We start from the raw sequence: 25,571 nt of genomic DNA on the forward strand, positions 1-25,571 counted from the left end.
GTCGTCTATACACTCAGAGGCAGACTGCGTCGCTCTGAAAAGGCGGCTTCCCCGCTGAACCGGTAGCCGTAAATTGCCGGACTTGTTTCTCTTGCGCCACGCGGCTCCATCGAGCTTTTACAAGCACGATTTTTTTTTCTTACAGCCTGGCGTCACGCACTCACGTGTTCTGTTTCCTGTCTTAGTTTGTTTCTTTGTTTTTATTGCACGCTATAATACCTTTCCTCGCGTGATCGTGAAGCCGACACGTGCAGGTGCTCTTAGCCTCGGAGGCATCTGGCGTCTCTTTGTGTTTCTATAAATCCGTGCAGGATTCCGCAAGGTGCGAGGCGTTTTATCGGATGGTGAGCACGCAGCTTGAACTCTGTAGAAGTTAGTATGTTATAGTTTGGAAACAACCACGACGAGCATTTTATTGACCTCTTATTGTACCCAGAAAACAGAAGGAACACGTCGTGGTAATCGCGAGATTAAATCACAATGGAGTTAGCATGCTCTACAGTGGAATACACGTGATAACAGGGGCCTACGAAACCTAACCGTCAACATATCAGCGAAATTATCAGGGCCATTCGCAAACAGTTGTTACAAACGAAAAGCCTTGTTTACTGGGTCCTTCTTTTTTTTTATCACGTTTCTGGCGACAAAAAAAATCATTTCACGTAGTTACACGTTGCGTAGGATCAAAACAAGCACGATTGTACGCGCCTTATGTATCTACATAGCATTTAATTAACTACTTCGCTGCAATTCCGCTTTACATAAATTCCAACATAGGCATTGAATCTGCTTTTCTTTCTTCCCCCTTCCCCCCTTTCGTTTTGTTGTTGACATGGGGCCGATTGTTCATGGGCTTTATTTTTTTGTTCGCTGTCTTATCCGTTCGGTCGAGTGAGATATCTGCGCTACACGAGATAGAAAGGGAGGAGGGGGCTTTGACGAAGCCAATGAAGAAAGCATTAAGAACAGCGAAATGAAAAGGATGACGACAAAACACTGCCCATGGTCAACGATCTATGCTTCAAATGAGAATTTCCCATGGCCAAATGCGATGCGAAGTTATGTGACGCGCGCGATTTTTTTTACAAGCGTCGTCTGCTAAACCCTTTCCCAATCCAGACGACGCGGATGCTGCGCGCACACTGCAGACGTTCGCGCAGCGCCGGATAGGATCACGCGCCGCTCCTCTGATTGGCCGATTACAGCTCTAAGCTTCGAAAAGCCCCGCACGGTTCTATTGGGCGCTCCGACTTTATGTGGGCCCAGCACGCAAAACTTTCCTCTTTGCACGCGCCCACGGCAGGCTGCAGCCGTGCACGTCGGTGCACCAACAAAGCCTGCATGCGGTTCGAAAGCGAGCGTTCTTTACACAGGAGGCTTGAGATTCTCGGGCCCCGCCCACGTGGCCTCTTCCCTTTCTGTGCGCGGCACTAACTTTTTTGTTGTTCCAGAAGGCGTTCGTGCGCGCGTCATGCAAAGCAGCGCGGTGCGCTAACATTGCTGCGATAACGCCACGGAAGCCGACGTCGCGAACTATTCGGAGGTCATTACCTGCGCACCACCGGAGCGCGGTTAATGCCGGCGGAGCTTATAAATTACTCCTCGTACTTAGCGATCGCGAAGGGGGCGGCATACGTAATTCTGGCGTTCGTGATAAGTGCCGCGGCGTCTGCTCGCGGAAGGGTTAAAGGGCTCCGAGAGCCGGGGAGGTCCCTATGAAGGTGGGCGCAGTGTTCGGAGATTTGTCGTCAGCCTCTTCGTCTCGCGTCGATGAATGGCCGTCGCCCGTGTACGTGATGAATAATTTTAAGCCGGTCTCGTCCCTATGTATGCTCAAAGCTTTTTTTTTTTTTTCTTCAATGTTCCCTTCGTCGAGGTGTCAACGACCCTAAGGCACGGAGACGGATCTAGTTAGTATAACTTGGCCGTCTTGCTTTTTTCTCTCTCGCTTTGTCGCTATTCAAGTGCCTTGTTTAAGATGCAGTGTTAATCCGGCAGGCGCCGAACAGGCAGGCACGCAGGATAGTCCAGTTCTCCGTCCCCTTTGTTACGTGCGATGGCTTTGAACTCTCCAGGAGGGCCACTGACCTTCACCTCGTCTTTAGTGCCCTCGTTTTCTTCTCGGGAACTTTCTCACCGCTGTGCTGCCGTCGTTAGCTACCGAGTCATACAGCTAAATTTATTGTGTTTTTTTTTTTTTGCCAAACAGTCATTACACCACCTGCCGATCTGACTTTAATATGCAAAGTGCTCCTACATGAAGTGGAAATATAATTTCTCCACCTGTGCGTGAATCTATCCATTCGGTCCATGTAGTAGTAATTGTTGGCATTACAATGTATTTTAGTTTCCGTTGCGAAGTTTCAGTCTAGGAAATATTGAATTTTGGTACAATCTTTGTCGATGAGCGTAGAGTTGCAAAACAACTTATGCAATGAGCCCTGCCCTACACGTAAAAAAGCGCGCCATCGCAAAATCATCGCGACCTGCAATGACGCGCTGTTACATAGAGCAGGGGTCATCGCAGAAGTCGTTTCCTCCTGTTAGTGGAGGCCATACATTTACGTCGCTCGTGCGTTGCAGCAGGAACGGGCAAAAATACTGGCCCCGGTGGCAGAGTGGCCGCATACGGCTTTCTGTTGCCGATGATCACGTGGTAGCGGGTTCGACTCCCCACCGCCGCGGCTGTGTTCTTATTGAGGCGGAACGCGACCGCCACGTTCGGGAACCGAGCCCGCGACTTCGCGTTCAGAAGCAGAACGCAATAGCCGTAGGCCACCGCGGCGGGTATTATATGCAGTACTTCGTTACTATTACTTTAATCCAGTAATTGCTTTACTACTACTAAGTTCGGGGTCCGCGCTTCTGTCCTGTCTCGTCTTCGTCTTAAAGGTTTTGCGAAGTGTATCTCAGCTCCTGAAATATGAGAAATCTCCAGGCATTAGGAAAAAAAAAAAAAAAAGAAGGAATTGGCTTAGAATAATACGGAAAACGCGACAAGACAGGAAGGGCAGACAGGGCAACGCAGGAAGCCATCTTTCTTATGCTATAGTTTCTTTTTTTCGCGTTCTTCCAATGTCTTTCTCTATTTTGTTTCTGTCACCTATGCGCTGGAAATGTCTAAAATATGCCTAAAAGTTCCACCTATGCCTGGCCTATAGTGCATTGGACTCTGCCTCTAAGTGGAAGGCTGTGCGATGTGCCCCAACGTGCCATGGACCTCTGGCACGCTTTCTTTGGCGGCGCAGCCAAAAAAGAAGTGTGAAGCGACACGCTGTGTGGCAGGCAAGCGGGAGCTGTGACGTCATGCCGCGTGAGTTATGGAGTGGAAGACAGCGCGGTCACACCGGGGCCAAAGGACGGGGGGGCTTCAAAGGGGTGCGCACGCGCTGGGTGAAACACTCTGCACACATCCGCCTGGAGGAGGTGCGCTGACCGATTCTGGCCCGGAGTGCCCGTCAGGGTGGACGAGGAAGGGCGCGCGCCTATCGCTTGGTCCGCGAGATGCTTTAATTGGAGCCGCGCCGATGTTTCTCTGGTTCAAAAGAATTATACCGGGTGACGAGGATAGCTATAGGGCATTGTCGGTACGGCATACGCTGACTTTCAACGACATATTTATTTCCCGTTCACGTCGCTATGTATACACCCTGTCTGTGTGTAATATGTGAGTAAAAAAAAAAAAGCTGCTTACGTGTGGTTCCCAGTTTATATTTCGTTCAGATTTACCGAAAGTTTACACGTTCTGTATGACGTTTAGAGGATGTATATATAGCGACGAGAACGGGAAATAAATCTGTTGTTGAAAGTTAGCGGTGTGTGTGTGTCAGATGTGCCTTTCTGTTGTCCTTGTTCAGCTTGCGCTGAAGCAAAATAACATATACCGGGCGCTTGAGGGAGCTTCTCCTCAATGTGACATGTAATGGAAACGAGACGGCAGCTGGAGGCGTTGTGTAACTTTGAAAAAAAAATAACTATTAAAAAAAGAAAGAAAAAAATGCAGGGGACACTTACAGCCGGTTTCCTTAGAGAAGGTAGGTAACTGTTCCATATGAAGAGGGGCGTTTTGACGATGAGAGCAAAGATCAAGGAGAGATAGTCAAACTGCTGTGCTGTAATAGGTGTATTTAAATACCCGATCATCTCAAGCAGGCTAGGTGACTATCTGCCACCACCCAATTTCGAAATGCAATGCCAACGGAAGTAATACCTGTCAACTTCCTATTCGAAACAGGTAAAAAAAAACATAACTGTGGTACCTGCAGCACAGCTTCAAGCACGGCACACAGACTTGCGGCAGTCACCCCCTTTTTTTAAAAAAAATCTGCCTTCTCAGAATATTATGTGTGGATGTCGGTACACGCGTCCTGAAAATTGGGTTCAGTACTCCCATTTGTTTATTTGCGGGAATGTTGTTTCGCGCTGATTAGTAAAAACAGAAGAATAAGAAATAGCCATAGCGTAATACTAATAGCAGGTGCGGCGTGAAGATTTTCGACGTTATATACGCGTATGATAGGCTTGGGTGACACCACTCTCTGTCGCAGCCACCGGACTTTCAATTAGGCGCGTGTCGGGCAGTCGGACGGCGAAGCCAGCTCTCGCAGCGAACAAAATTTAGCGTTCCCAGGTGTGCGCGTGTGTGTGTGTGTGCACGTGAAGTTGTGTGCCATGCTTAGGGCATGCGCACGTAAGTTCATACGCAGGCTATAGACTGCCGCTGTTCGCGTGCCTCGAATGTGAAATACTGCTCCCAGTATTTCGTTCACACGCCCACGCACGACGCGGCTGCCTTTGATCCTCGCTCGAGCCTTTGGGCGAGACAGGGCGGTTATAGCTGCGGCGGGCGCAAAGCGCGTGGGTAGCTATTTCCACGAAAAGCCGATTCGGGCATCGGAGGTGCGAAGGCGTGGCCGACCTCGGAACGAATTGAAGGGGAGGGTGGGAGTGGCGCAAGTTTGTTCGGATAATCTATCAGCGTGCGCTGGGAGCTGACGTACCGCGATGTGCGGTGAAAGCAGACGAGTAGACAATTCCTGCCGCGTTCGACGAAGGTAAAGGAAGGCGTTTGATCGACGAAATCAAGAAAACGAAATTTGATGTTATTTCTGATCATTGTTAACGACGCATCCGCGCCTTCGGGTTGAGTCGCTGCTTGCGCGCGCGGGAAGCGGGTCGCTCGAAGTGAGAACACGTGGTCGGGATGCGTGTTCTTTTGTTTTTTTTTTTTTTTTCACTTTTCACCGTGAAACACGTTGTCATATGAAAATAGGCTTTCATGACGAAACGTTGGCTTATGCAGCACTTGAATGACGGTACCGAACAGTTGGATATTGCTGTTCCTGGCGGCTCGTCTAAAGAACCTCTCTTTTGATCTAAGGCGCGCCTAGCTTTGTCCTGAAGTGGTTCTCTGTCAACGATAAGGAAAAAGGAACCGAGGCCCTCGATTTTTATGTTAGTAACAACAGGATGAAACCGACAGACAATGAAGGGAGATAAATGGTTGCGAAAATAACCTTTTCTTTTCTGTCTTATATAAGTGTAAAATCTCGACTATGCAGGGATAAGCCAGGGCCATGTGCCGGTGAGGCGTCATCAACCAAGCTGGCTTGTCTTAATGTAAAAGACAGGTCAAGAAGCACGACCAAGAGTGTGGAGCTGTACTCTTCAACTGCAGGTATGTTTTATAATAATGCACGCTCTCACGTTAGGCGCTAATAACATTTGGAGACAAGTTGCAGCGCAGTGTTTACGACGTTTTGGTATCTTATGTCGAAACCGAAGGTAACGTCGTAACTAGGTTGGCATAGGTGCACAAAAAAAAAGTTAAATATATGTGGCCAGCTACCTTGATAACGGCGTAGAGGAACTTCACCGATCTGTGTTGTGCAGGGCAGCTTGCAGATTGAATGTCGGCTAGAATTAATATGTATCTTTTTTTTTTCTTCCATCCCAAGGAGCGACATGTCGCAATTTGATTGTGCGTTTTGCAGTGCACCACCGATCCAGCCCAATATGTGAGCGCGTGCAATACGTCACGCTTATGAACAAAGGCTCTGCATTGATTCAGTGCTCCGGTTGCCAATTCTGTACCCATGGGTTGCGAACTTGTTTTGAATTATTTCAACCAGAGCGAGCCTGGAACTGCGTGTTTCTTTTGATTGCCCTGCTGGAAGCTCTCTGTATACGTACTCGCGTCTCATTTATTTATTAGATTTTTTTGCGTTTTTCACCACTATAAACGCTTGTACGTGTAACTCCTCCGGACACATGCTTTACCGATTGTGCCTCTGTGTAACGGCTCTTCCATTGTTTCCATCCCAATTTATTAGGTATAACACGTAATCCGTCAGGCTGTTCGACATTATTAGAGTGTTTTAGTTGAGCGTCTTTACGGTACGCTCCGCTCCGAGCTGCCCCGCTAAGCCACAGCGGAGCGGCGGGCGATTTTCACGCTTTAGTTGTACGTTTAGCGTAGCGGAGCGGACCTTTCGTAGTTGCAGCGCCCCCTGGCCAAATTCAGGGTAAGAAAATAAATACACCTATTGATCACTCTCATACAGTAAAACATATATACGTATATATATAACTTATTTCTCCATGAAGTATCTAGACGTGCGCTTGTAATGCGTTACCGGTCCATTTTATCCAATGGAAAATAAAGCGCCGTCTAGGACGCCACGTGTTAGCCAGCGCGCTTGCTTTCTGCATCCAATCCAATCCTTTCTGACGCCAACGCTAGCCAAACCGCTGCGCGGCACGCTCCGCTTAGGCAGCTTCTAAGCGGACCGTGTTCCTCGCTCCGCTAGCCCGCTTACGGCTAAGCGGATGGCACATGCGCATTCGCGCTTCCGCTCCGCTGAGCTGCTTAGCGGAGCGTAAACACGCTCAACTAAAACACTCTATTTTGTCGCACTAACTGAACAGCTCTCTTCCCGATCGGCTTTCACGCAGCAGTGGCTTTATATCTACCGTTAAATTACAGCAAACCCTGTAGCACACAGCGTAGCAAGCAACGAGAACAGCGCTTCTCCTTGTTCATTGTCACGAGTCACTCACGGAGTTAATAGACTATCAGTGATCGCGGGGACTAAAAACACGCTTATCGCTAGCCCCCTTTCCGGTATTGCCACTATAACAACCCCAGCTTCACTCCCACTACAGAAGCTCCTGCGCATTGACTTCAGCACGAACAGTGGTAAAAAAAGAAAGAAAAAAGCGGAGATGCATCTACCACTGCATACTACTCGCGATTATATTTGCGAGGGGGGGGGGGGGGGAGGCAGGATTTAGCAAGGTTAAAGTGAACGTACACTTTAACCACGCACGAACATTACCGAGCAAAGAACTAACCTTAGTCAAAACGCAAGGCTGTGCTTATAGCAGTCGCTTCTAGCATAATGACATTTACTAGTGGTACCAATGTTCCGATAACGCAGTGGTATACGACCCGTAGCACAGTGAGACCTGCGGTTAACAAACATCACTTGAATATACTGCGGCAAATGCGGCAGTGCGCCACGTTGGGGCAGTTGGGTGTTGCATGGCGTCTGCTGGAGTGCGAGACGTCGCAGTACGAAGAGGACAGATAGAAAGGAAGAGAACACAAGCGTTGACTAACAACAGTAACTTGATAGCAGCGAAGCAATGTATAGCTTTGCTTTTCTGTAACTACACTCGTCTTGACGCACTGTCCCGACCGGACATCTGTAGCACTGTGTCTTCAAGACGTGACGTCAAACAAGGCACGCGATATGGCGGATATCTCAAGAAACTGTTGTTGCCGCTGATTAGCGAAGCGTTCCAAAAAGCAATCGATGATCAGGACTCACGTGGGTAGATACGAGATCGCGGGACGGCGTCGGGGCGGCGCGGCTGCGGTGTTGCGCAATATTACGCGCTCGCACGGGGTTATACTCCACGCAACGGACCGTGCTGACGTTTCTTAACAATGCCCGGCTTGCCACGGCGAACGGGGAGCTGAACAAACACGCACGTCCGTGTGGTACGTCCATTGTAACACACCTCTCTGGTCGGCGTCCAGACGAGCGCGCCTTCTGCAAGTGTCGGCTTCTGAGCTCGGGGACAGCTGTAGGGCCGTTGCTCGTCTGGTCGACGTATATACGACGTCGGCAGTCTTCCGAGTCTCGCGTTTTTGTCCGTTCCCTTTGCGGCTGCCGCTTCCCCAGTTCTCTCTCTCTCTCTCTCTCTCTCTCTCTCTCTCTCTCTCCCTCACGCGTAGTTGCGTCGGTCCTTCTCTCCCTCAGGAGTCGCATCATTTCCCCCCCCTCTCTCAGCGTTTGACGCTTGACTGTGGACGTTGCGTGAGGGCCACGCACCTCGCTCGTTTGCTCGTTTCGTCGTTTACTTTTCTCTAAATTTATTTTTTCGCTTCTTTATAGCCTCCTCGGCTTTCAGAGCTACAGCCTCATTCGTTCGCCTTAAGGACTTTATAGGGCCACGGGCGTGTCATCTTTTCTGCGTCGAAGCAGGTCAGCGGAAGAAACCTTACAGCGCGTCGGCCGGATCTCTGATCGACACCGCGGCGGGATGGGCGCGCGAGAAAGATGGCGCGCACAAATAGAGCACGCGAGCCTGCCGAGGGAGGAACCTTGAGGCGACGCTGTCACGCTGTCCTTTCCGCACTTTAACGCTCCCTCCCTCCGCCTTACACCCGTCTTCACTTCCGAGAAATAAACAACATCGACCTCACGGGGACTCCTAAATATATTACTATGTTCGTCGGATGGAGACCCCGCTCGCCCCCTTCTCTGTGCCGGTTGCCGAAATGCGTTTCACGGCTCTCGTTCGGAATCCAGCCGACCCGGCGAGGGCGGGGCGGCGTGGATGACCTTGTTGCAGCGCGCGTCTTCTCCGCACGCAACTCGAGCTTCCGAACGGGCCGTACTGATCTTCTACGCAATCTGTCGCAGCAGCGCGAAGAGGTGCTCGCCCTATTAGTGTTGTTGTTGTTGATCAAGTGATGGGAATGCGGAAAGAAAGGCCACGATATAAACTTTAGCGACTAAGGATTGCAGAAACAAACAAACACAAAAGAATAGACAAACTGAAGAGCTAGCGGTGTAAGAAGTAAAAAAACTGTGGAGGAATATAGCCTCACTTGACCGAGGCACTGCGTGCTACACAATATGAAGAGTCAGAGGGCGCTGTATATCAGCGACATGCGTACAGCTGGTCACGGCATGCCTTACCAGAAGAGTCTCTATATGGATAAAGCTATTGGTCCGCAGTCTAAGAAAGTGTGTTGGCATTGCCTAGTGCAACACGAAGCATTATTATGTTAGCGGTAACAACGGAACATAAATTTCGCTCTCCCCGTTTTCAAGAAACATATACACGTCATATTCTCAGAGTACCAGCTCGACACAAGGATCACGTTCTTCGAAGCAAGTGCTTCAGGTGTTGTCCTTTTATTGCAATAACAGCTTAAACACACGCTGCATCGCTTAAAAAAATTTTTTTTGCATCATTTATGCCACCTCATGCACTTTATTATTACAGTGTAAATGTAACCAGATATTTGGTATCGTTTTTCTCTTTGTACTTTGTTCTAGTCTTGCATTGCACGCAAGCATCTCCACCGGTCAACCACTTGAACTTTCGTTTAATTAACCTTTCTTCGTTCTCTTTATCGCCTCTCTTTGCTTCTGTACAGCCAACTCTTTGCCACCGACTTTTCATTACTAAACTTTAAATTTTCACCCCTATTCCTGCGGAGCGAGCATGTACTTTTGCTAAAGGTTCCCAGACTCCGGCCCCGTAACATCGTTCGAAAAAAAAAATTGTTCTCGACTCCCGCGATACTTGAGTGGAGCAGGAAGAGGATACCTGCTTAAGCCTCTCTCAATCTATGTCTTCGTAGTGCGTGATCCTTGGCTCAAGAGGCGCGTGGACGGTGGGCAGAACAAATTCGCGTTACAATCGGGGTATCTGATCCCTTCACTATAATAAGGAGTGACGAACGGATATAATGCACCTGGGCATTTCGCGAAATAGCCCCGTGGGCTGTATGCGCTCCTACCCGTACGCCGTGCGACTGCCTATCGATCCACTTTCTTCCCATGCCCCAGTATACGCAAAATGTTTCTCTCATACCCTCCCCCCCCCCCCCCCTCGTTCTCGATATCTCATCCCGGAAGGAAAGTCACACCTGGTTCCTAGGAGCGCGCAACGATCCGGTTTTACATTGCCGGACACAAGGAGGCAGGTTCCCACGAGGTTTGTACGCTAACGATGACAGATGTCTCCAGCTGGTAACTAAGCCGCCGCGTTACGCAGCGCGCGGTATGGCGAAATCAAACGGACCCGAAACGCCACCTGCCGGCCGCGCGGTTCGTATAGGATCAAGAAGGGTGCACGGCGTAATGACACGGCAGGCGCTTCTTCGGGAGTCGTTCCTCTCTTTATCGCGCCCTCCGCACACCCGGCCCTCACAGAGCAAATAACGGAGCGTCATTCTCAGGTCTCGTCGTCGGCGAGCATTCGGAGGCGAAACCGTCATGCGATAAGCGACGAGTCGATGTCTCAGGGCCCTGCGGCGAGTATTTAAGGGGGGCGTTCCTGGGCGTTCCGTTGTGTGCGTGTGCGTATGTACGCACGGGCATGCGATCGAGAGCGACCGGTTTCGTCTTTGTTTCTTTCTTTCCCGATCGTTTGTGCGTGCCACTTGACCCCCGTCGGCTTCCAGCGCGGCTTCGTGTGCGTAATATACATTCCCCGTGCGCCCAGAGCGTTCAAGTTCGCGGTGACGGAAGCGAAGGTCGACGCGTCTGGAACGAACAAGCGCGACCGATTGTCTGTCCGCGTGCGTGCGAGGGGAGAGAGGGAGAGCGCGGCGAGAATTGCGTTGTCTTCCGGGGCCGTTGCCTCGGCGCCCTGGTCGCCCGCGCTCGGTGAGTTAGTTTGTTTTGCCACTCGCGAGAGCGATTCTCGTTCCTCTTTGGCTTCAAGTGTCACGCGGAAGTTATTCCCGGCCATTCCTAATCGCATCGAGCATTAATCGCCATCGTAGAGAGCGCACTTTGCTCGTCCCAAACTGAAGAGATGTCGTCTTCTAGCTGTCCTCTTTGTACCCAGACAGGCAGTGTAGTAGACAATGAGATTGCATGCTTTTGCATACTACAGTTTGTATGTTGCGCCCATAGGTTTTTATTCTTTTGCTGTGTATCATGTCACGTGCACTGCGCGTTCCGCTCTGTTTCTTATAATTGCAATCTGCAGTTGCGTACTAGGCGTATGCTACCAGCCAAACCTCTCCAGGATTTATTTGTAATCTCTCTAATTGCGATTAATCGGCAGAAAAAGCCTCCAATACAGCATCATGTATGGCCTGGGCCGGTGGCGTCTCGATGAACGCATTGCCAGCGCTGCAATTTAATGACCTTGCCTTCGGATTCTCATTGGACTCACAGCGGCCTTGCCCAGGATTTTGGAAACCCCATCTAAAATCATGTCCTGGTGGTCTTACGAGCCCGCTATGCTTCAAAGGGGAGGTGTTGGAGAAAAGGCTACGAATATGGATGTTAGGCCAGAAGATACAGCGCTTCCGTGCACAAAAATTATCGAGCGAGCTCCCTCGCGACTTCCAGTACAAGAAAAAAAAAATTATGTTGCCTTTTCAAAGACCGCAAAATTATCTGCGCGTCCCAGCCCTACCCCTAAAGTGTGACAGCTGAAAAAAATGGGCTCTCCCAATCGAACTCTCACACTCTGGATAAGCGAATGATGCGAGTTGAGCAGTATTTCTAACGGCTTCGCCATTATCGTGCCGTTTACCTGTCCACGCCGGCGACGAAGGCCTATAATATCGTGCGGGGATGGCGCCGCTAGCGCGCGCGTGTTAGAACTCAAACTGCGCGAACCGCTGCATTGTACGGGCATATTTACAGGCGATCGTCGGCGCGACGCGTTTTTCGTTGCTTCGAGATCCAACCGGGGTCGATGCAACCGCGCGCACGAACTCTTTCTTTCTTCCCGGCGAATCGCGTGACAGTCGGTACTCTCGGCACCCCGTTCGCAATCATCACCCCGCGGAGACGGTCAGTCGAGCCAGCAGCTGCCGAGTGCGGAGGAGACAGCTCCGAAGAAAGAGTCCGCGCGCACTTCCGCGTGGTGAACGCGATCGAAGAACCGCGGGCGCTGACGCTTTTGCACTAGCGCGCGGAAACCCCACACGACAGGCGACGGTGTACAACGTATAAGGGCGCGTCGGAGACCGGTCGAGTCGATCGCAAAGTTCGCCTCTTCTTTCGCAACTTCGAGGAAGCAAGGAAGCGAGCGAGCGCATGTGCGAAAAAACGGAAGGGCTCCGCTGCTGGGTACGCGTTACGCACGTGCGAGTTTTCTTCTTTCTCGTTTCTTTGTTTCCTCTTTCTTTTTCCCCCTTAATACTTCAAGGACACGAATCGGAGGCGAGAAGCTCGGGAAGGTATACGCGTGACTTTTGTTGACTGTAATAAAGGAGCCCGCAGCGCGAATGTAACGACGCGACGTTGACTTTGACGGCGCGCGGTTTTCTTTTTTGGCTACGCCGCCACTCGGAATGCGCGTGAAAAAGGTTGATGAACGACGCGCGAGCGAAGGAAGTGGGGAAAGGGGCTGAGAGCGGGAGCGTAGGCGAACGGCCCCGAATGACTTCTTTCCGCCCCTCCCCCCTCGTAGCCCGGGCTTTCCAGCACGACTCATTTGCCAGGTTTTCCAATGCCACCTCTCTCTCTTTCTCTCTCTCTTTACGTCACTCCCGTCTCTCGTGCACAGATGCACGCCTTCGTGCCAACCTTGAGAGAGGAGGTGTTTCTCTCTCTCTCTCGGTCTCTTTCGTACACACGCACGTTTTCCTACCAACCTTGCGAGGAGGGTGAACGGAGTCACTGGAGCGGAGTAGACGGTATACGCTGCCGTCTTTTCCCGAGCTTCCTTTCTTTCTTTTCTTCTCTTGTCTTTGTTTCAAGTTTACGCGGCATGAACGGTAGACTTCCTTTTTCCTTCCGTACGTTGCGTCACGGTCACTTCCTATAGCCGCGCAGTCTGTATTGTACTGTTCTTTATTCTTTTTTTTTTTGTGCTTGTTCTTGCGACCCTGTACAGCCATCGATTTCTGCCCGCGCGAGCGCGTGTGTTGTACACGGAGTGCGTCGTTCCGTCGTGACAGGTGTTGACAGAGGCACGCTTGTACCTTGTGTCGCTTCCTCCCGTCCGACTTGTGTGTGTGTGTGTCTACAGACGACGTGACCTGTCGTCGGGTCGGTGTACGCGAGCTCACGGAGCTTCGTTAACTGGTCGCGCAGTATGCCATAACGGGACGTGATGGTCCGCGCTCGCGATCATCATGATCATCATCACTGAACCGAATATATCCCCCGCTCCGGACCACCGGGACGGCGTCAGCTGTCGTCTGGTGACGTGGCATACGCAGCGTAGCTGCGTTTCTATACCGGTCGCTCACAGTTCTTCTCCGTTTGCCATTACGGCACCCGGTCTCCGTAAGACCTACTCCCCCCCCTCCCCCCCCCCCCATCCACATTTACCCCAGTGTCCTCCGTGTGCTTAGAGAAAGATCGTCATCATCACTGCCGAAATGCTGTCCTGTGGGCCGTTTGTCGTTAACTATAAGCAAACTGAAGCGTGACCGTACTGCCCCTTGTGATGAAGCGTTCGCGTCAGTGTCCTGCTGTCGGTCCTCGGGGACCGGTTGACCCGTTCGGGACGCTATGCTCATCATGCCGAAGGACCTGAACTTTGAGCGCTGTTTAATCGTTGAACGCCGCGTAATGTTTCTCGAGGCCGTTGACTATATACTGGGACACGAAGCAACGGAAGTAACCTGAAGGCCTTCTATACCTCTGTTATTTTGAATGGCACGTCTAGTTGTTAGCGAGGCGTCGAAGTATTGCCGAAATCGTCGGACACGCATTCTTTGAAGGGTGATAAATTAAACGAGCGCTGAATCCGGATTACGTTACAATAGCTTTAACATGTCCGTTTAAAATTGTGTTAATCTAGAGCGGAATTCATAAAGATTTTTGTTCATTATAGCGGTTCGCCATTGTCCAGTTGTATTCGCTAACGACATGTCCAACGTCGCAATTGGATCACACGTGCTTGTTTACGAACACGCTATAGCGTAAGAGCGTTTCTGTGAACGTGGGTCCTGGTTGTATAATTTGGTTGCTTTCTAGGCGCGTAATCAATGTCACAGGGCCCCAAGCGAACCTCCGAATGATTTCTTTGTATGTAACAAGAGTGTAACGTAAGCTGTTTGCAAATCAAATTATATTATTGTGAGGCGGAGTTCCTCTTGACGCGATGGAACTATTGAAAAACTGGGGAGGCGCAGAGACAAGGTCGCCTTGACCAAGGCGTGCGCTTCCACCGGAAGTCTTTCGGTGTTGTCTCACATTGGCAAGCGTCTAAACACCGTTCTTGTTCTGCATCAATCTGGGATTATACCCTCAAGCATGACCGTCATGCTGTTTCTGCTTGTTTGATGGTTGATTTTGCTTAGTTTCGTTCTCAACAATTTTCGAACACTGTACGTTGAAATGAAGACTTTGTTGACTGGCCATTATAGACTCAAACTTGTAAAAGAATGGAGATAGTGATATATACCTTATCATGAGATCCAGCCCGCATACTCATTAGTGTCGCCAGATTTACGTACTCCGCGCGTGTGCACAAACTCATCGCGTCTTTTCTTGCACCCACTTCTCTCTCCATCTCATCTTTCAATTCCTCCTTTTCAGTTCCCCAGTTTAGGGTAGCCAACCAGGCTCATTTCTGGTTAACATCCCTGCCTTCTCCGGGCTTGTGCGAACGTCTGTGATTATTAGTGCAATTACTATTAGAGCAATTACTATTAGACCACACGCGTCAGCGAACTCGCCGCTAATTTCCCTCTTTCCTTCCCGCTTCTCTCTCTCTCTCTCATCTTTGTTTTCCCCTTTCCCATTCCACCGGTGTAGGGTAGCCAACCGGACGCCATTCTGGTTAACCTCCCTGCCTTCTGCTTTTCTCTTTCTTCCCCTCCTCCCTCCCTGCCTTCTCTCTTTCTTTCCCGCTCCTCCAACACGCACTCTTTTTACGGATATCATGCAGAAATGATGAGGAATCTGTCATCCGCCTATCGATGGCATGTAAAAAAAAAAAAGTGTAGATCCTTGGATCACATGCAGAACCACTGGCAGAACATTTGTTCAAGTTCGTCAATAAACATTTGTCCGAAAAAGTTCTACTGGTACCGTGGCCGAGACCGTTGTCGTCCGTATGATGGTGTAAAGGCTCTCAGCAAATCGTTGCAAAAGAGCAATCTGGATTTGAGATTTAGAAGAACGTTCGCTGTTTTTGTGTTCATTCGTACAGTCAGTGTCGTTGTCATAAACTTTATTGCATTTATTCTCCTTCCCTAATGTTGAGTTGCAGGTTTAAACTTTGGTTCAGGCTGACCTCAGCTTTTTTCTAACATAATAAATGTCTCTCTACGTTTCCGCCATGGTGAAACAGTGCTGGCGATAACGCGTGCATACTCAAACACGTATAACTCAATCATTCGTACAGAGTTACCATTAGTCAAGATGCCAGCCACTTGCGAACCTCCGGCCCCGGATGTTCGTAACCTCGGTTGTTTAAGGTTGAACAATAATTCTTGTGCGGGGCTTCCGCGGAAGATTACGTCACCGCCAAGTTTGACCTATATGTTGGATTCGACTTGAGCTGGGTTTTTATCGTGCATACTCCGAACCGCTCAAGAGTGCTCGTTTTTCTTTCTTTCTTTTTTTTCCACGATACGTCCAAGCAGGTAATACCGAACTCTCGCGTTGGATGCCTCTAACTTCCACTCTTAAAGACGCAAGAAAAAAAATCTATAACAAATGCGTATGAGGTCGTCTCTTTATACGATAACAAACAACAGTCTGCGAACCACACGCGAGGGCTGGGCCGCGCTCGTCTTATTTAACGACCCAATTACGCTTTCCTTTTCTTTTCTATGTTCGATATCCTATAGATATATGGCCGTTGCTTAAAAGGCGGCAACAAGAGAAATTCCCCTTTCTCCGAAACATTCCCCTTGATCTTACCGACCGTTATAAATAAACGCGCGAGCTTATAAATCGAGTTTTTGACACGAACTGGACACTTTACTGTAGGACTTCCCGTGCTTTTGTTTTCGGGAGGGTAATTACCGATTAGAGGCGGTGGGAACATAATTGCAGAAAATGATTTGGCACGAAGCCAGTTTCTTCTTTTTCTTTTTCCCCGTTACATGTTTTTTGAATCTTGCTTTCCTCTCTTCAGACTTAATTGCCCTGATTTCTAGCTCTCCTTATAGGGCGACGCATTTTCTCCCAGTATCTCATTCGAGGTCGTTGCGAAGGGTAGCGAATTTAGAATCTAGACGATAGCTGATATCACGGTTGGAAACACAGCGACTATAGGAAATCTCAGGGAAAGGAAGGCGGCATTCCCACTGACGTATCGGTCATTAATTTTCGTTGTCTAAGAGGAGGGTATTTTGCCTGATATGAGGTGCGCACTCAAGGTTCGAGTCGTGTAACACTTTCGAACGCCGCACCTCGCGATAATGAAAGGGCAGGACGCAATCGGATATTTATTTCTTTTCTTTCTTTTCCCCTAACCTGCCTTACTTACAAACAAGTTGACGCCCCAAGTCGACTACGACATTGCCTCGCCGCAACCGTGGAAAACAACTTCGCCACCGCAATCATGCAAATATCAAGCTTCCGGCGCCTCTGGCTCCGTTGCCCCCAAGTTACACCGTCTGCCTGAACCCGGGCGATACGAGTGCCGACGTCGCTGCAGTCTACAGTTTCACACCCCTCAATGGGCGTAATTAGAAGTTCCCGTCTATATACCTCCGGGCAGTCCTAACTAAAACATGTGTCACGATGTTTCGAGCTCTTCAAGCACGTTCGTTTGACCAATACCAAAAAAGAAAAAGAAAGCATTAAACGCAAGTGTCAATATGCTTTCTGTATGAGTGTGCGCGTAAAGGTCAGATAAACGGTTTCCGGAGTCCGCAAACACGGTTTCCAATTATCCGCGCGTGCTTGACGCGCGACTCAGGTGTGTGTGTAACGGTGACTAAAAGCCTGGCGCCGACTCACCCTCTATAGAGCGCGGTTGCGTGTCGCGTGCTCCATTGGGAACGGCGCCACTGAAACGTGCTACTTGCTGTATAGCTGCGAGCTGTCTACTTGACCGGTCGCCGCGAGCGGCCTCGGGAAACGCGCGGAATTTTAATGAAGCGCGGCCAAACGTAACCGCGGTGGCAGCCTCGGCGACGACGCGTATACGACGTGCCTCCGGCGTGCGCGTATGCAGCGCGGTGACCGCGATCGAAGAGAGTTGGCTGCTCTCGCTGCTTCGCGTGAATGAAGCCGAGTCATACGTGCGTATACGCGCCGCGTTCCGCTTGGCAGGCTTGTTTATATGCGAGCTCTTCGCCTACCACGTGGTGCGGCGTAAGGCCGCGAGGTGTGGATGAGTGTACGTGCCTGCGACGGGTCGAAGGCCCGGCTGTGTGCTAGCTCCTGTATGTTTGTGCGCGGCTTTGTCGCAACATACCTTGGCATGATGTGTGATGTACGCGAGAGTTGTCTCGTTTAGTCACGCTCTCTGCGCGGCGGTTGTGTGGTGTGCTTTCGAAGCGTACGCGTGTGCTATGCTGTCCGCCCCGCGTCGTATTGCGGGGCCAGCCGACCGGCTCTTTTCGGTATAACGAATTCGCGTGTGGTAGGAACTCGCTATAACGAATACGGAGCAGGATCTTGCGAGTGCAATGCTTCGCAGTCATAGAAAAGAAACATAATGCTTTCTCTGTTACGTTTCTTACGTGACGTACAATTGGCAAAGAGGCAAGGTTGCTGCCGCTCATTGTATATATATATATATATATATATATATATATATATATATATATATATATATATATATATATATATATATATATATATATATATATATATATATATATATATATATTCGGTGATTTCTCTTTCTTGTAGCCTAAGCACTCGCCTATGTAAGACAACCTGTGGTGCTTGTGGTATTGACATTTTTTTTTTCGTTCTTCGCACGTTCAACAGTTTCTTTCTCTTGTTATTTTTGTTAATTTCTGTTTCCTTTTTTTTTTCTTTTACTATTGCACCATATTCATCCTCGAAGACAGAGCAGAACCCAAACACTCTTTCAACTAATCTGACATAAGCGATACTGTATCAAGGTTTAAATTTAGACTATCACACGCGGCATCATCCTAAGTGTGTGATCACACAATTAACATATAATAAAATCATGTCCGACGGCGCATAGTGTACTTATCTCATTCGTCTCGCTAATTTTACCTCGTGTTTTCTTTTTTGACAAAGGAAAGATAACCTCTATAAGACATAAAACATCAAAGCTTACCTGATTGATAACGAAGACCATAATGCTTGTGAGATCGAAGAACACAGGCAGGCGTCCCCCGCTTGAAACAGACGAATCAAAGTCCCTGCTTAGCCCCGTTGACGACGACGTCCAGTCTGTCACCTTTGTCGCGGCGGATCCGATCCCAAGGCCAACAGCAACAAACAGCAACCCGTTATTATCGACACAAAAGCGATGCGATCGACTCGTTAATCCTCTCCCACTGCCTAGTGCCGAACTGACGAACACCAACGAAGCACCGCTACCGCCGTCTCTGTGCTCGCGTTTGTCGAGAGATGCTCGTCGCAGTTGTCTGCATTTTGCCGGTGGCCGCCGGAGCGCTTTTATGCCGCCGTCTCTCCCGCGTCCGCAGAAGCGATGGTTCACCCTTCCGCTTCACAGGCGCACTCACTCTCTCTTTCTCTCCTCCCTTTCGCTCTCTCTCTTATATCGCTCTTTCATCGAGAGATTCGTGTGCCTGAAAGAGAGAGAAAAAGAGAGAGAGGGTATAGAATCGAGAAGAAGTTGCGCGAGAGGGTGGTGGGACAGCCATACGGAGGTTGGGGCACAACAACATTCGGTGGCTCCAGCAGGAGTCCGCTACATCGAAAGGGAAAGCTATGATGAAGAGGGGGAGAGGGTGGCCGAGCCTAAGACCGGGAGAGATGGGAAACGTGTGTGTGTGTATTTGAGAGAGAGTACGTACGGTCCAGAAAGACCTCACCCCCGTGAACCTCCTTTCTTACAGAGTACCCGGTGGGAAAGGAGGGCCCTTACATAACAGCAATTTCGCTTTCGGGTCCACTTGCCGAACCGCGGGCGGTGTTTCCTTTTCCTCTTTCTCTTTTGATTGTGCGTATGGCCGCGGACGCGAATGTACTCTTCGCACTTCGATTTCTCTTTTATTTTGCTTTACGCTGAGCGCATGTTTTTTCCGACGCAGTTTCACAGATTGTGCGGATTCCCGCTGCTTATGTGGAAGTCTTCGAGTCAGTTTCGGTTGGAACCTCCTCCTTCTTATTCTTCCTTTCATTGCGTTTGTTTCTTTTTTTCTTCTTTGTTTTGCACGTCTCACTCCGGCGCTCACGGGACTTTCTCTGGAAACCTTCGTTCCCTCCCTTTTCCGCTGTCTTGCGCCTTAAAATAATGATTTTTTTTTTTCCGTGGAACGACCAATCTTTACCGGCGCCCCGTGTTTGGAGATTTCACAGAGGCTACCCGTTTCTGTATCTTCAATCGTTAAACTGCTTCCGTAGCCCGATATGGGTGATTAGGCCCGAACTTCCTTTCTAAAAAAAAAAAATAATAAATAAAGAAAGAAAATACTTCACTTGCCTCTGGTTTGCATGACTGGCTTCCGTACTTCGGTCCTGTTTGCAGGATGGAATGGTTTTTTCCCGACGAAAACCGATGTTGGTGACGGGAAATTCGGTCTTAACCGGGGTTAACCCATTCCACTAAAAACACTTGCGGAGAGCAGAAGCAACTGCTAAGCCGCTTGTATCCGCTGTACATTTGTTCTGGAAGACATTTATTTTTGATGTAGCGCACATCCAAGAGTTCACAAGCAGTTTTACTGCCGCTCTTACCCAGTATGGCAACCCAGTATGGCAACGTATGACACGCGTAGGCATTGCAATGCGCGCTGAGATGTGCGCCATTCAATATGTTTAAGTCGTTGAAGAAGAAAGGTACCAGGTGGTGTGAGTGATACCTGAGTGACGTTGCATGCTGCTGAGATGCACTTGTTTGAAGCACGGATGTAGAGGCAGAGATAACCCTTCAATTCCCCTTCGCGTCTCTTGAGTTGCGCGTGCTCTTGATTTCCACCGTGCCCCATCCCCTATTTCAATAAATCAGTGTGTCGATCTGTGTGTCTTTGTGTGTCTCTCCCTGGCGTGTGTCTCTTTAGCGCCCTAAAATCATCTTCCCCAATTCGCACCGACTTGCCCAAGAAGTTTTACTAAGTAAAGATATTCACTGCGGAATGTCTTTACAATTATTATTTGATTTGGTTGTCGAAGGGAGAGAAAAGTGGGATGGAGCTTTGCTTTCTTTTTTCACATTGTTGAAAAAAGCCTAACAATCTAAAAATCGGCAGAATACTTAGGCAACATTAGCTTGCGAGTAAGTTAGCTCTCATATTTATGCGATAGCTGCACAAGAGCACATTGGATGCAGCATAAAATAAGGAGCTTGCAGTAATTTCTATCAGGTCGATCGCAATTTTTAAGGTCATTACTTATTACTCATAGCGCATTAGATCAAGTAGATGTGAAATGAATTACAGCAGTAAATAGCTGTCTATTTTCCGTCCTCAAATAAAAGACAATACAATCAATTCTAAGCCCAATTAACGTCGTAAATGATTCCTCCTCACCCGATCTAAGTCGCTGGTTTCACCCTATACAGCACCTAATTCCATAAATGTCGGAAATATATATATATTTTTTGCGTCCTTTTCTATATTTCATTTCGCTACTGACGGTTGCTCCCATCGAAGGCAACCGGTCTCGGCCGTATGGTGCATTCTAAAGGCGGGAACTATAGCCTCCGATTTTAGCGCAATACTTGAGTCTACTACAAACTATAAGTAAATGTTTCCTCCGTTCTCTTATACTCTTCGGCGCACATTTTCCTTGGCGTTACGCTTGCGTCAAGCGAGGATTGACTTTAATTCCGGGCACTATAATGTGGCGAGTCTAGTACTGCCGTATACTTGTCATAAGAAAAATCCTCGAGCTGCCTCCGCACGCAATCTATGGCTTTGCCGCTAATTCTAAAGTAGGAAGGAGAAGTGCGTGTGTCGAAGGATGGAGGCTGGCTTTGAATTTCGAAATTGCAAATTCACGGGCAACCCGCCGTGGTTGCTCAGTGGCTATGGTACTGGGCTGCTGAGCATGGAGGTCGCGGGATCGAATCCCGGCCACGGCGGCCACATTTCGATGGGGGCGAAATGCGGAAACACCCGTGATTTAGGTGCACGTTAAACAACGCCAGGTGGTCTAAATTTCCGGAGTCCTCCACTACGGCGTGCCTCATAATCAGAAAGTGGTTTTGGCACGTAAAACCCCATAATATTTAAATTGACGAGTTCTAGCCGGTTAGATTGCAAGGCGTATTTGCTGCGAGCGAATACTGGTGATGGCATCGGTTTCGAGGTATGCTACGTCGAGCTTGCGTTAAGAATGCGCTGTTGCTCTACTTGCATTTGTTTTGTAATGAAAACTTGGTTTCGCGCACGGAAGCACGAAAGTGAAGGGCTCGACAATGTATTTGACGCCAGCTTTGGGAATTAATATCGCGAAACTGCTGTCATCCTGAAAATTTGTTCCAAGTGGATGTACCTTGCGAACTCACGGGGTGCCATTCGTTAATTGCAATACGTGTCCTAAAGTAATTGATTCAAAGAGTTAACGGGTAACTTCTTGCTAATTGATCGATTATGCATTTCGATTTCTCGTGAAAGTAATAGCCGCCTCTTTTAGTAGTCCAGCTCAATGAGTAGAATACATCTGCTACAGGCGGAATTTCAAAAATTCTGTGTTAGAAAATTCAAAGATCTAGAAAAAAGAAAAACGCCCGGTCTATGTAAACCGATCACAAGACGTACGGGTCAAATCCGGTTGGGTAGGCCGATCTGGGCATATCGCAGTTAAGCCCAATAAAATGTTAAAGTCCTGGGGCTTTTACGTGTCTGAAAACAAAACGACCTGATTGCGAGACACGCCGTAGTGGGGGACTCCAGATTAATTCTGACCACCTGTGTTCGAATGAACGTACACGCACACGAGCGCTTTATTATTACTTTTTTTTGCATTTCCCCACGGGCAAAATGCGATCGCTGCGGGATCGGCACTCGAACCCGCGACCTCGTACTTGGCAGTGCCACGCCATAGCCATTGGCTTACCGCGGCGGGTGACGTTAAGACTGCGCACCACTAACGGCGTGCTGATACAATATTTTCGACTCTTCCCTTTTTTCCTCTAAACCCTAGTAGACAAAAATAATGGCAAACCTCGGGAGCTGTCCAATATAATTTAATAAAATAGCTTTTAGATCAGCCACTTTCGGTTTCTTTCCCATAGGAGGTTAGTGTGTAGCGACGTCATGACGCGGAAGGTGGTCACGTCGGGGTCGGACATTGGGCACGTTTTGACACTCGCGGCGGTTCCCGCGGTTGCCTTCTAATGCTGCTACCTCGGCTCTCACAACGAATGTACCAGCATATGTGGCAACCGAGGCAGCCGCAGTGACTGTCAAAACGTGCCCAATGTCCCGCTAGTACCGATATATCACCGCTGCCCGGATCCACAGTTAGAACGAAGTGGACAATGGGAGAGCATTAAGTAAGCAGTTGCACTACGTGTCGACTCTCGTGAGTCCGACGCCTGCGGGGCAGATAGATTTCGTCGAATTAACAAACTGTGTCGAAATCAACGAATTCATTCTTTTTTATTATTCTTGCTTGAACAGCCTGTAATGTCTTTTTTGTTTTTGTCTGTAATGTCCTTTTGCCCAAACGGAAGCTTTGTTAAGGAAGAAATTAAGATACATTCTGAGCTTTTACGTGCCAAAACTTCGATCTGATTACGAGGCAGTCAACCAGCGTGAGGGAAAGAGCGCCGACTTTTTTAAACACTGGCTCAGCGTGACACGACTAAAAAACAAGCGACAACGGACTGCTTCGCGGGCGGAAGGAGTGTCGGCCACTCAGAGATAAAACATCAGTTAAAATAAAACAACTTCGCGCTCAGGAAAGCAGTAGCACCGTGTGCTGAATTTTTTGTGTTTTAAAGCTTTCAGTAACCGGTGCCCGGATGAGGGGACTCCGCTGGGTGTCGAATTAACCGAGGCGGCGTGCTTTCGAGCTCGAACTGAACGACTTTTCCTCTCACAGCAACGTATGATTTCTCGCCAGAACTTTCCAATGCGTCGGAATTCAGCAAAAGGTCGAATTAGCCGGGGTCGAATTAACGGGAGTCAACTGTATTTTCGTTAGCTATATTCAAAGACAGGTTGGTGCTTGTGGGTGGCGTCGGCTGCTAGTCTCCACTGATATGGCGAGTGTTCTCAAAACGATAAAAATAAAATAGAGTGCGTGGATTAGAAAACATTCAGTCTCAGAAATTGTACCGCTATTTAAGTTAACAAAAAACTAAACATATACTCCGTAAGCGTAATCACGTTACCGACAAGTCAGTGTTTGGATTGACAACAACCTGTACGCCCGAAACTGCTAATTTGTGTCGTCTTACAGCTGCCTTTAATGAGGTGTGCTGCCGCTGTGTGAATGCGCTGAACTAATACATGCGACGTCAGCGCTTGACTGAACTTCCTAACAAGTCCTCACAAGTGGATCGTTATTCGTTGGATGTTATCTATACCGACACCGCACGTTCCCTCAGCGGGTCAGCCACGACAGCGACATATTGCTGCATGCAGAACACTGTGTCTTATCCCAGCGACAAAGTCACGAATGTGTTCTATACTGAAAAAGAGCAACGTGAAAACAATCACACCACAAGATCGCAGTTAGCACCAGTTAATGCGTTAGTCCTTTGTGCAGGCTTGTTGTCCTTATTAAGAAATGTAAGAATGATTCTGTCGCCCTTAGGAAGTCCGCCTTTAAATAATGGTCTGTTCTGACGACGGCCTCTTACCAAAGCCGGTCGGCGCAGTGTCAGGAGATCTTCTCTGGCAGTGTGTTCAATGGGGCTGATAGGTTCATCTTTACAATAAGAACAGGAACAGCGCAACACAGGACAGAGCGCTTTGTCATGTGCTCCTTACTCGCTCTTTCAGTGTTGTTGCGGTGTTCCTGTTTTTACTCTAAAGATCTTCTCTGTTGGCTGTATCGAACGTGTTATGTTGCCTTGTCACCACTCCGCGTAGCTCTCCGCCAGTAGACGGTGACAAACCGATTTTTTTGTTCTGTTGAACCTTTCTGCCCTAATCTGTTCTCTCTCTCCCCCCCCCCCCCTCTCTCTCTCTCTCTCTCTCTCTCTCTCTCTCTCTCTCTCGTTACGCAACGCACCATCGTTCGAACTTTTGCTGCCAGATGCCAGCGAGCCAACATGCTTTGGGGAACGATGCGGTTATTGAATTTCAGTAAACTTACGCAACACGCAGTACGTACGCCCCAACTACCCGCGTATCTTATAAATCGGTACACGAGAAGCCTTTGAACTTCGCGCCCTCACGGTCGCCGCAATTTCGGCGATTCGGCTCTCTTAGAAGTCGATCGAAACACACGCGCACGCATGCAACAGGGTTTTGTTATGCAAGCGAAGCCGATAACCTTCCGTCGGTGAGTCAGGGTGGGTCGTGCTCCACGCTTAGCGCCGGCCTGTCCCATCGTCGCGTCTTGCGTGGGCGACTCAACAACAACGAAAAAGAAAAAAAAAAACAAAAGACTTTTCTTTTCAATTTTAGAAACAGGGCTTCTTCTTCCCTCTTCTCTTCGCTTCGTTATTTCTTTGTTGTTGTTTTTTTTTTCCTTTTCGTTAGCCCCTTGGCCCGTTCGCTTTCCCGCAACATCGTGTCTTTCACCCTGACGCCGGCGATGCGAGTCGCCTCGAAAGAATGCACTGCGGGTTAAAGACACGCCGCCGAGAACAGCTGATGGTTGCGTATACCAGCTTTTCGGCTACTGCAAATGAAATCGGCGAGGGCCGACGTAACTGGTGGGAATTCGCGGAGCAGCCGCGTTACGTAATCTTGAGAGGAAGTTAGTCCCTCTTCCCGGTGTATGTTCTTCTTCTTCCACGGTGTGAAAAACTTCAAAGAATAAAGAAAGTAAAACATAAAATAAAAATGAAGCAACCTTTACGTGATATTCTAGACGGGACAGTGTCCAGTGAGGCTTTTTTTTTTTTTCACCACGAGGGTCAGCGACATTCAACAAGTTCGTCTACCCCTATTACGCCAGTCTTTTCTTTCTCGATATGTTATCTATATGATATCTATATCTATTATCGATATGATATCTATAGTATATTTTTTTTTCGCTCATTGAGTGAGCGAGCGCGTCGATGAGGTTCTCGAATGTGGCTCGTTCTGTATAGCACTCCCGACAGAGGTCACTGTATGACGGAGGCGTCTTGCTGAAATATACGCTTGTGTG

General features: G+C 48.9%; 1 protein-coding gene across 1 annotated transcript in view; it reads right to left on the reverse strand.

Annotated features, from left to right (window-relative positions):
• Window positions 1–18,767, reverse strand: part of LOC142587701 (uncharacterized) — a 42,756-nt gene extending 23,989 nt beyond the window's left edge. Inside the window, exon 1 of the mRNA XM_075698883.1 lies at window positions 18,445–18,767. Coding sequence (XP_075554998.1) covers window positions 18,445–18,465 — 21 coding nt within the window. The 5' untranslated portion in view covers window positions 18,466–18,767. The remainder of the gene's footprint in view (window positions 1–18,444) is intronic.
• Between the last annotated feature and the right edge of the window lie 6,804 nt (window positions 18,768–25,571).

The sequence above is a fragment of the Dermacentor variabilis genome, chromosome 7 (assembly GCF_050947875.1).
Source record: "Dermacentor variabilis isolate Ectoservices chromosome 7, ASM5094787v1, whole genome shotgun sequence".
Lineage (NCBI taxonomy): Eukaryota > Metazoa > Arthropoda > Arachnida > Ixodida > Ixodidae > Dermacentor > Dermacentor variabilis.